This window comes from Balaenoptera ricei, chromosome 16 (genome assembly GCF_028023285.1).
Source record: "Balaenoptera ricei isolate mBalRic1 chromosome 16, mBalRic1.hap2, whole genome shotgun sequence".
Lineage (NCBI taxonomy): Eukaryota > Metazoa > Chordata > Mammalia > Artiodactyla > Balaenopteridae > Balaenoptera > Balaenoptera ricei.
Window position 1 is genome coordinate 65,969,085 of NC_082654.1, and position 12,325 is coordinate 65,981,409.

General features: G+C 34.1%; 1 protein-coding gene and 1 non-coding gene across 7 annotated transcripts in view; one reads left to right on the forward strand and one right to left on the reverse strand.

The window, feature by feature from the left end:
- The window catches only part of HERC4 (HECT and RLD domain containing E3 ubiquitin protein ligase 4), a 131,147-nt gene that overhangs the window by 17,532 nt on the left and 101,290 nt on the right, over positions 1 to 12,325 (forward strand). For all 6 annotated transcript variants that reach the window (XR_009497885.1, XM_059899275.1, XM_059899273.1 and 3 more), the window contains exon 3: positions 8,640 to 8,799. Coding sequence is in view for 5 of the 6 variants with exons in the window: in XM_059899275.1 (XP_059755258.1) it covers positions 8,640 to 8,799 (160 nt within the window). In the remaining variant the exon portion in view is untranslated. The remainder of the gene's footprint in view (positions 1 to 8,639; positions 8,800 to 12,325) is intronic.
- On the reverse strand, positions 6,003 to 6,110 carry LOC132351341 (U6 spliceosomal RNA). Its single transcript, XR_009498280.1, has one exon. It is a non-coding gene; the product is annotated as a U6 spliceosomal RNA (small nuclear RNA).

Below are 12,325 nucleotides of genomic sequence, written 5' to 3' on the forward strand. Positions count from 1 at the left end.
CTGGGGTACTGGGGATTAGGACTTTCAGCATATAAATTTGGGGGTAACCCAATTTATCCCATAACAACAAGGTTTTGAGATCTGTAGATGAAAGAGGATACAGGGTAATGATAATGTTTATATTTTCCTTCAAATAGCTGTTTTAGAATTTCGAATAAGATGCAACTTTTAAGAGATGCTAGTTGTGAATATGTTACTAATGGTGTGTCTGTAGTATTACCTTTATACCCAAAACACATTTTTTTACTGTTTACAAGGTTCTCAGAGCATGTTGTTACTGGTGATTATATCTTATTATCAGGTTAAAACCCGCTTAGCAAAAGACTTAATAGACCATCTTGTATATTTTGTGATTGGTTGTCTAGGAAGAAGTGTTTATGTGTACTGTTATTATTGATAAATCAGTCTGGGTCATAGTCAGTCAATACTCACAGAGCTTTTCATGGTCATTCCTGGACATGCACACATGCAGGGCAAAATACATGAGTCTCCCGATGTGTAGATTCCCAGCTGAGGTTCAACAAAGCACTGTTTTGCCTTCCTGTTACGTCCTTTTTGTGGTATATTTAGTGCCACATTTTTTGCATTTTTGTACTTTTTGTTGGTGATTTCAGTGTTTAAAATGGCCCCCAAGCATACTGCTGAGGTGCTATCTAGTGTTCCTAAGCACAAGAAGGCTATGATGTGTCGTAGAAAACAATTCATTGAGGCATGAGTTTACAGTGCTGTTGGCTGTGAATTCAATGTTAATGAATCAACAATATAATTAAGATGTCTTTAAATGGAAATGCACATAACACAAGGTTATGAATTGATCATTTGATGAAATGTTGTGATCAGAGGCTTGTAGCAACCTAATCTTGTATTTTCCCTAGGGGCAGTCATTCAGTATTTGCTAAATAAGTATTTGTGGTGACTTTATGGAACATAACTACTGTGAATAACAAGAATTGATGTATTCCCAACTAGACTAAAATAAAAAGACTAAAATTTATAAGTGGAACAGTGATGGGGTTTCCTAGAAGGCTGGTGCAGTGGTGAAATAAATCATCATATGTAGCATTCTTTTCTTCATACATTGTGCAGAGTTTTGCATTATCTTTCAAGGAAGTGTGAAAGAAGTTTGGAGTCACTGTTTTTGTAGTTTTTATTTTTCTCCTTGTACCTTTCATTAACCACAGTTGAGAATGAAAAAAAAATTTTTTTTCTGTCCATAATGGCAAAGAGAAGAAAACTGACAGAGGAACATATTCATAATTATGAGACAAATCAGAAGGTGAATGTAGATACACTGCTGTATGGATATGGTGAAATTGATCATGTAAGTGAACTCTTAAAGAATGAGTCTGGAGATGATATTCTACATGAATTTTCACAAACTCAGGAATTGGTGAACATATTTGTTAGATCCCAAAGGAAATAGGTTGTTCTTATTCAGTTACTTATTCAGATGGAAGGATTTTATCATGTAACATTTTACAGCAAGAACCTGGACCTATTCTGTGTTGCTAAAAGGATGTGCAACCGTATTCTTTCTTTTATGATGTTTCTGCAGCAAAATTTATTTGATGCAGTTTGTTAGTGAACAAATGCTGAAGTCAGAGGTGGATACAGGGGTAATTGGGAGGAAATAAATGATGTAGAAATGAAAACCGTCATTAGGTTGAACATTTTAATTGGTTTTTTTTTTTTTTTTAAGTAGACTTAAGTTTTTTTTTTTTTAATTATTATTTATTTATTTATTTATTTATTGAGCTGTGTTGGGTCTTCGTTTCTGTGCGAGGGCTTTCTCTAGTTGCAGCGAGCGGGGGCCACTCTTCATTGCGGTGCGCAGGCCTCTCACTATCGTGGCCTCTCTTGTTGCGGAGCACAGGCTCCAGACGCGCAGGCTCAGCAGTTGTGGCTCACGGGCCTAGTTGCTCCGCGGCATGTGGGATCTTCCCAGACCAGGGCTCGAACCCGTGTCCCCTGCATTAGCAGGCAGATTCTCAACCACTGCGCCACCAGGGAAGCCCTTTAATTGGTTTTTACAAATCTAAAAATGACAACATTTTGTGTTTATGGAGCAAAGAAGATGGCCTTTTTCTCCTTAATAAAATGATGCACCATCAGTTTTCAAAAATATTGCATTTTAACAGTACAAGTGTAAGAAGAACCAGAAGTAATGATGAGCTAGGGCTTATTAGATTTGTATTTGGAATATATCTGCTGTCAGTATTTACAAGATGGATATGTTATATCTCTCTAGTTCTTTATCTTTTCTGTTTTTGCTCCTGTCTCTGAAAAATGTATTTTTTTCCTGCCTTTTTCAAGACAGTCTCCTCCACTTAAGTTTTCTTTGCTTTTTTGTGCCTCCCTAAACTAAATGTTCCTTTTTTCTTTCCTTGAAGAGAAATGTTGTGAACCATAAATACTGATATGAAGTGTTACTTTTCTCAAATTTTTTATATGAATGTTTTGAAGCATAAAGAAAAGTAGAAAGAATAGCACAGTGACCAACAGTTAACATTTTACCACGTGTTTTTATCTGTACGTATTTGTATTTTTTTAAAAAAGTACCTTATTTCTGAATTACAGTCAACTGTAAGGATCATGTGCTGTTATTAAACCTTTTCCAACAAGTTTAGCGTCATATGCTCATAATTCTAACATCTTGTAGCTCCCATTTATCAAAGGAATCAATTTTTTTTTTTTTAGGAAATTTTCTTTTTTTAAAAATTAATTTATTTTTGGCTACATTGTGTCTTCATTGCTGCATGCAGGCTTTCTCTAGTTGCGGCGAGCGGGGGGCTACTCTTTGTTGCAGTGCGCAGGCTTCTCATTGCGATGGCTTCTCTTTGTTGCGGAGCACGGGCTCTAGGCGTGTGGGGCTTCAATAGATGTGATGCGCAGGCTCAGTAATTGTGGCTCGCGGGCTCTAGAGCGCAGGCTCAGTGGTTGTGGCGCATGGGCTTAGTTGCCCCGCGGCATGTGGGATCTTCCTGGACCAGGGATCGAACCCGTGTCCCCTGCATTGGCAGGCAGATTCTTAACCACTGCACCACCAGGGAAGCCCCTCAGTTGTTTTTTAATGGGCTTTCTTGACAAGTTTTTCTTTTGTTTTCTGTCCTCTTCCATATATATCCATACTCAACCTAAATTAAAGTGAATTTAATCCCCACTTAACCCTCCCTTTTCTGTGTTCGTTGGCCTTGAAAGGCAAATGTAGCTTGGTGATTAAAACTTTGAGTTAGCATAATACCTGGTACATAGTAAACACTCAACAAATCTTAGCTGTTAGGTTTGGTATGAATTCTGTTTTGTTTTTTTCTCTTTCTCATACAGGGCATCATTAAGCCAGGTTTTCTAGTGAATTTTTTGGTTTGTTTTGCTGGGTTCATTTATTCCCCCTTCTTTCTTGCTTATCATTGACTCCTTTTTGCAAGCCACCTCGTTTCGAGCATTCATCCAGAATTTGACCTGGATGTGAAATGTCTCAATATAACATCGATCTAACTTTCTAGCATACTGGGGGGAAACAGTTGAGGTTTTTCATTTTAATTAGCCATTTGGAAAAAATAAGTAGTTTTTAATAATTGTACAGAGAACTTATCAGTTTGTATATTTGTTGTCTGAAAAGCCTGTATTAAGTAGTAGTCCCAAAACATATGTTATTATGTTTCTTTAATAATATATTTCTCAGTAGTTATTCATTGTCAAAATAGGTATCTTAGTAATTTGATGGGGCTCAAATTCTGAAAGAACCAAAATTATTTATCTTGAGTTTTTAGTATGTAGAAAAAAAAGTAAAGAGCCCAGTTCAGTTTTAAAGTGAAAACAATGGTTTTTATACATTGCTTTAACTATTTTCTCTAATGTTCTATTTACTTTTTAAAATAATTTTAATTTTAATTTTGAATAGATAATATATTCACATGGTTCAAAAATCAAAATAATATAAATACACATTGAGAAGGTTTGCTCTTACACTTGACCACCCTATTTCCCCTTCTACCCGCATCCCCTGTAGGCAACTCTGTTTATTAGTTTTTTGTTTATCTTTTCAAAGTTTCTTTATGTAAATGTAAGCAAATATGAATATATATTCATATTCTTTCCTCTTCCTTACACAAAAAATAGCAAATTGTGTACATTATTCCACGTCTTGATTTTCTTTCCTACTTTGATAACATACCCTTGAGATCTTTCCATATCAGCATGTAGCATTTCCTCTTTATTTATGTTTTCAGAGCATAGTATCCCAGTGTGTGGATGGAATCCTTTATTGATGGATACTTGGAATATTTCCAGTCTTTTTTTATTATATACAGTACTGCAAACACGTAAATACACACCCATTCACACACACGCACATATGTTTTTGTACTCTACCCTCCTAGGTTCTCCAGCTGGGGCTTGTCTAGACAAAGGACAGATTAACAAGGAGAAAAACAAAACAAGTTTATTGCCTTGCGTTTACATGCAGGAGCACTCAGTAATGAGTAACTTAAGGTGGTAGTAGAACATGGGCTTATATAGCATCTTAACAAAAGAACAATAAATAGAGAAGTAACAAGACGAAAAGGACTTTGAGTTTCTGGGGTGGCAAATTTTGGGAAGGTAAATATGTGGGGGAACTTAGATAAGGGCTAGTTAGTAAAGTTTGTTACGTAGTTTCTGCTGGTGCTGTCCCTGAGCTGATAAAGGTCTAGAGTTGCCTCCAGTGATTAACTCTTGTCCTTCCTGGTAGAGAGGGAAGGCGGGACACTTTTACAAATTTATGTCCTGCTTTTAGGCACATAGGAGAGCAGAGAGCTTTTCTTCTTAGTGGCCTTCAGGTCAAAGCAGTCCTTATGCCAAAGTGGCATATTTTGGGTTGGCATATTCTGCTGCCCTTTAGTACTTAGATGTATCTGCAGGGTATGGAATTGCTGGATCCAAAAGGTAATTGCATATGTTTTGTTAGGTTTTGCCACATTCTTTTGCAAAAAGGTGGTTCTGTTTTGTACTTTCACTATCAATATACAAAAGTGCCTTATCCCCCAACAGATTGTTATCAAACTTATGGATTTTTATGAGATGAAAAATGTTATCTTGGTGTGTGTGTATTTATAAATAAACTTTTTTTAATTAATAAACTTTTTAAGAGCAGTTTAAAGTTCACAGCAAAATTGAGCAGAAAGTACAGAGTTCCCATATACTCTATACTACACGTATACAACCTCCCCCACTATCTGCAGCCTGTACCACAGTGGTACATTTATTACCATTAATGAACCTGCATTGACACATCATTGTCATCCAGAGTCCATAGTTTACATTAGCATTCACTCTGTGTTGTACATTCAGTGGGTTTTGATGACTGAATAATGATACTTAGTATTGTACAGAATAGTAATAATATCGTACAGAATAGTTTCACTACCCTAAAAATCCCCTCTGCTCTGCCTGTTCATCCCTCCCTCCCTCTAACCCCAAGCAACCACTAATCTTTTTACTGTCTCCAAAGTTTTGCCTTTTCCAGAATGTCAAATGGTTGGATCGTACATTTTGTAGCCTTTTCAGATTGGCTTCTTTCACTTAGTTTCACACATTTTAGTTTCCTCCATGTGTTTTGTGGCTTGATAGCTCATTTCTTTTTAGCACTGAATAATATTCCACTGTCTGGATATACCACAGTTTATCCATTCACTTACTGAAGGACATTTTGATTGCTTCCAAGTTTTGGCAATTATGAATAAAGATGCTATAAACATCTGTGTGCACATTTTTCTGTGGACATAAGTTTTCAACTCCTTTGAGTAAATACGAAAGAGCACAATTCCTGGATCATATAATGGTATGGTTTCTTTTGTAAGAAACTACCAAACTGTCTTCCAAGGTGTCTGTATCATTTTGCATGCCCATTAGCAATGAATGAGAGTTATTGTTGCTCTGTATCCTTACCAGTGTTTGGTTTTGTCAGTGTTTTGGGTTTTGGCCATTTTTTTTTTTTTTGATACTTTAGGTACTTTTTTATTGAAAAAAATATGGAACGCTTCACGAATTTGCGTGTCATCCTTGCACAGGGGCCATGCTAATCTTCTCTGTATCGTTCCAATTTTAGTATATATGCTGCCGAAGCGAGCCATTTTAATAGGTTTATAGTGGTATCTCATTTAAATTTGCAGTTCCCTGTTGATATATGATGTACAACATGCCTTCATATGGTTATTTGCCATCTTTATGTCTTCTTGGTGTGGTGTCGGCTCACGTCTTTTGCACTGTTTTTTTAATTGGGTTGTTTATTTTCTTATTGTTGAGTTTTAAGAGGGTGGTTTTTTTTTTGGTTTTTTTTTTTTTTGTGGATAACAGTCCTTTATTAGATGTGTCTTTTGCAGATATTTTCTCCCAGTCAGTGCGTTGTCTTCTCATTCCTTTGATAAACTTTTATAATTAAGTATGCAAAATAAAAGTGTATGGCTTTATGAATTTTCTAAGTGAACGTATTATTGGCTTCTCAGTGCAGTTTGAATTTTCATTTCTCTCATCAGTGAAGTTGAACATCTTTTCATAGGATTAAGAGCCATTTCTGTTTCTTCTTTGTGTGAACTATCAGTTCACATCTTTTGCCCATTTTTCATTGAATTACTGCTCTCCCCCACCCCGGCCCCAGTTAGTCTTTAAATATTAGGGAGGTTATTTCTTTATTTGACATGAATAACATTTTTCCTGTTTTTTTTTTTAATCAGTCTTTTCACTTTGCTTTTAGTTTGTTTTGCTGTATTTGAAGAAATCATTTGAATTTTCTCTAATGGGTACATGGAATCTCTTCCTCTTTTCCTTACCTACATAGCTTAGTGTCACTGTCTTCCAGAATTCTTCTTAGTATCTTTCAGGGCTTTAAAAAGTATCTCATGTTCCCCTGGTACCTTTTGTATGTCTTTACCTTTGCATTTAATAACAATCCTTATCTCGCTTGTTTTTCTATAGACTGTAAACTCCTTGAGGACTAGAACTCTGTTTTATTTATCTCTGTGTGTCTAGTGCTTGGAGCACACATGGTATACAATAAATATTAGTGTTTGGTATGCATGATTGTTTCTTTGTTGCTTGGATTTTTGGTGCCTTTGATTTTACAGCCATTGCTATCTAATTTAAGTACTCTTCATATATTATTGTTGAACCAACCAGTCTTATTCATCCTTCTTGTCATCCTTTCATTTCTGCTCTTTACTACATTTCCTTTGAGGATAGTTTTGGAGAGATATTGACTCATTTCAGGGGCCTCTGTGAAAGACTAACAGTTCTTTTGTGCATTTTACTTCTTTCTTCGTAATTAAGATTTATGGGATGCTTTGATGTAAATAAATGATGCCATACTATTAAGTCCTTTTTCTTTTTTTTTTTTTGGTGGGGGGAGGCAATGTGTTATATACGTTTTGTTTTTATATGTTTCTACAATATAATTTTATAAGAACATATATACAAAATACAAAATATACACAAAAAGTGAGAGATTAGTATAGTGAACTTCCATGTACTATTCATCAACTTTACGAGTTATTAACTTGTAGTACTTTAAGGTAAGTACTTAATATATCATTAGAGTTATACAGATTCCTGAAGGCCGTCTAAGGGCTGACCTCCCACCCCAAAATGCAGAATAAGTAACCCAGATACAATTTGAATTTCTCTGTACATAGGGATTCAAACTTCTTTCATGTAATCTGCTTTATTATTGAACAACTGCATTTGTACATTGATCTAAAATGTGCTTCTGAAGAAACCCTGATTCAGTTTTAACAGCTCTGCAACAAGAGACTTTCAGTTAATGAAGACATAGCTTTCTTATTAGGCTAAAGAAGGTTAATTTTTTTAAAAAAAGGTTAATTTTAAATGGTGTCTTAAAAAAACTTGTAGTGTACTAGTAAAAAAAAAACTGATAGACAATGCACATCTTAAAGAGACTAAGGAAGCAATTTCACTTTCTTTACTGATTTGTCAGTGGCTATTGACTGTCTTATGAAGGGCCAATATTTTAAATTAATTTCTGGTTAAAAGCTTGGACATGTTTTAACCATATGTGGAATTTTTATGTCTTTGATGTTAAAAGTAGCAGCCCATAAACTGATATCTATTTGTTATGGTCACATTGCCTTTCAGTTCTCTCCTCAGCGTATCTAGTAGATGCTTTATTTATGAGATCTGTAAATAATTTGTTTCCTGTCAGAAATTGCTAATTCAGATTATTTCCTTAATTTCAGGATCACTCCATAGTAGTATCCATTTGGTAATGTATATGTCAGTTATGATTTTATTGTTAAAAAACAGCTGAGTTATTTAAATGGTTCCCTTTCAGCTGGACTCCTTTCTTTTATTGGTAATGGCTTTGAATGAAGAGCACTTTAGGAGAGAATCTTTATAAACCCTTAACTTCTTTCCCCAAATGTTAAAGTCACTTAGTATTCTGAGTTGATTATGCCCTATGACATATCTCTGTATTTACCACAGCGAGAATTTTGTATGGAACATATTTGTTAGGTTTTTGAGAATAACTGAAGTTATACTTAGTCTGTATTTCAGCATTTCCTTAGCTTTTTTGTACAAGATGAAGACTATTTTATTCTTGTTGGGAGTTTAAAACTAGAATGTAATGTCTCTCTTCTTGATTTCTGTAGAGCAGGTTGTTGCGCTGGATGCCCAAAATATCGTAGCTGTTTCGTGTGGAGAAGCTCATACATTAGCACTAAACGACAAGGGCCAGGTGTATGCTTGGGGTCTCGATTCTGATGGACAACTTGGCCTGCTAGGATCAGAGGAATGTATCAGAGTACCCAGGTAACGAAGGTGACCGACAAGAGGTCTTTAACAATCTTTTATAATAAATTTGCTATCTAAATTATTCTGCTTACTACTGGGCATTTAAGAGTTGACACCGAATTACGTCTCCCCTTTGAGTTCTTAAGGCATTTACTAGGTAGGTTCTTGCCTTTAATTTGGATCGAGTGCTGTTTTTTATATACTCCGTATTTCCCCAAATTATTTATGTTTGTAAAGCAAAGGGGTAGGGAATGCATACTTTATTATAAATTTTCTCTCACTAAAAATTTTAAGTGGGTTAAGACTAATTTAAACCATTAATTATACTATCTTGAGTACCTCAACTACTGAAATATTTATTAAATATTGGTTGTTTGCATGGTTCTTTTGTTTTTTTAGTCTTTATTGTTTTTATTGAATATAGAAGTCCCACATGCTTAAAATGTAGAAAGAATAAGTCACTTTCTATGTTTTTACATAGCAGTGACCACAGTTTAATTTATGCTAACCACTAATTCATCATAGAATTATTTCAAAATTTAAAAATAAGCAATGCTTCATCAATGTTGTAGTCTTACAGGTTTATATAGGACATAACCATTGCTGTAATATTAAAAACTGTAAGCGTGAACATAAAGATTTAAAGAAGAGTATCCAGTTCTTTTAGACATATAATTAATACACTAACTCATGCTTAGTGTTTAAAATTATACAAATTCTTGCCTCCTTAAACTCTTGTTTTTTGTTTTCTTTTTTCCCCCTAGTATTAGTTATAGGGACAAAAGAGAACCCTCCAGGGAACCAAGGTATTACACTAATTTTAGATGTATTCCAGCTAGCATTTTTTGTAATATACACATATAGATATTTTGTTTTTAATTTAACATTGATAATGTTTGTTTTGGTTTAAGAAGTAGGTGTAACTACTAGGATAAGAAAATGGAGCACAGGAACTAATATATTTCAGAACAGGAGGGAATTCCCTGGTGGTCCAGTGGTTAAGACTCCACCCTTTCACTGCTGCGGGCTTGGGTTCAATCCCTGGTCGGGTAACTAAGATCCCACAAGCTGCGCAGTGCAAAAAAGCAAAACAAAAAACAAAAAAACAGAACAGGAGCTCTTATCGTTAGAAATGAGTTTTTAAAATAAAAAGCCCATAACCTTCCTCCATATATATATGTATGTCTGTTTAAAAACTTAAAGTATACATTTGAAGTATTTGCTTTGTTTTAGCATAGTAAAGCGTTTTTTCATCTTTTGTTTGACATTTTATGTTTGTTCTAGTAATGAACTGTCTTTTGAGACTTTCGGATACACACATTAACATGTTTTGTTTATTGAACTTGTAACCAAATTCCACAAAACTCCCCAAACAAATTTCTTCCCCTTTGTTTCTTCTGCAGTAGCAATTAAATAACACACTTCTCATTATGCTTTTAGTGCCTCTTAATGATGGTGCTGTTGGGAGAGAAATTTTTTTCTTTAAGCTAAGTAAATTGAATTTTTTTAGTCATTTCAGTTTTGATTTCTTTTAGAAAATGTTAATTTGCAGCCAAATGGCTGTTGGCTACAAAATACAAAGCATTCATAGGAACAGAGTGATCTCACATTTGTCATATTGTCTACTGATTTTATTTCCTTCCACAAGTAATTGTTGTAGAATGGGATTTTTTATTTAAGATTTTTAAGAACTTTGTGTTTTTAGGATTGAAGAGAGACTTACATGTTAGATTTTCTAAGTCAGTATTTTCAAAACCATGATTCACAGCAAGGCTGTCTAGTTTCTCTATTTTTACTCCACTTAATTCTCTTAATTCTCATACTTAGTTTTTTTTTTTTTTTTTTCTGTTCAGTTCTGGTATAAGAGATTTCAGTCAGTAATCCATAGATGATTAGTAAATGGAGAGAAACGTAATTATAAGGAGAAGAGTTTATTATATAACGATTTATTTGAAGGTTGCCCAATAATTCTGTATTTGTGACTTTACTGTTTATGAACCTGGATGGGGACCTGTAAGAGATCTTGAGTCCTTTGGTTTAAACTTCTCTGTTCGTGTATTTACTGAACATCTATATTAATTTTAAGCTGTGTATTAAGGCATCTTTCCTGTTCAGTCTTCTCAGTTTTTCATGGACTAATCTGATTTGTTGTGACATATATATATCATTTTTACTGATACTTTCATGTCTTAAAGGGCAATTTAGTATTTCAGTAGAAATATATTTTTATGAAAGACCACCATTGATTTTTTTTCTTTTTAAATCTCAGCACCAAATCATTTTTTAGATGCAAGGCTTTTTCTAGGTGCTTAGAGATCTCAGCCAGCTTTGTAACTTTCACATACATTTTGAATAAAATGTGTAGAGTATAGGAGGAAACTCAGACATATGTGAATAGGTTTTTAAAAATTAGTGTTTATGATTTTCATAAGAATGATCAGAAAAGTGAATATTCATATTAGGCTGTATTTTCTTGAGAACAAAACCCATTTTTATGTTAATAGATGAGAGTATGTAAATTAAGCAACACTTTAATTTTAAAGATGAATGTAAAATTAATAATAAATAGATTATATTTGAAACTCTTACTCTTTGATAATCTTTTCCTACTTCTGATTTTGTTTTGTTTTGAAATCATTATTTCTTGGGGAAAGACAAATTATTCAATATCAGTGGTCTCTGTGGACCTGCATTTCTGGCTAGTCATTTCTTTTTATATGTAGGATATATGTTATACCTTTATTTTAAAAAAAGTTAATCTGATTTTACTGTCTTTTAGTTTAATGTAAATAGAAAAACAATTGTTGGCAATAAGGTTGTAGTTTATTTTTTAAAGTTCTGTTTTTTTTTTGGACTTTGTAAGAAAAAATTATGACAGGATGGTATAATATGATGATTCTTGTGAGAACAGCGATTTCTGGGCTACAGGAACTAATTAAACATGTTTGAATTGTCACCTTGGTCAAAAATAAAATTTATTTTCTTGATTGAACTTTTAAAAGCATATTACAGGGAATTCCCTGGCGGTCCAGTGGTTAGGAGTTGGCGCTTTCACTGCCATGGCCCGGGTTTTTGATCCTGGTCGGGGAACTAAGATCCTGCAAGCCATGTGGCACTGCCCACCCACCCCCACCCCCGCCAAAAAAAAGAAGTTTATTACAATTTCTGCCTAATATTAGCATCTGAAAGTGCAGAACATTTCAGATTAAAAAGAAATTTAAAAAAAAATTGAAGAGTTTTTAATGGTAGAGACTAGATCAGTTGTTAGCCTAAATTTTTCAAAATCAAAGAGTTGGTGCTAAGACTTTTCTCAAATCAGTAAGAAAGTTGTGGCTTAATTGAAAAATAGAAAATTGTTGATTATGTTTTACTGGCAAAATATATTTTTAAAACCACTTTATTGAGGTATGATTGGCGTACAAAAAGCTGTACTTAATGTATACACCTTGATGAGTTTGGAATTGGCAAAATATTTAATGCTTTAGTTGTTCAACTTCTTGATTATATAATATAAACTTTTCACTAGTCCTTGTTAACAGTTGTT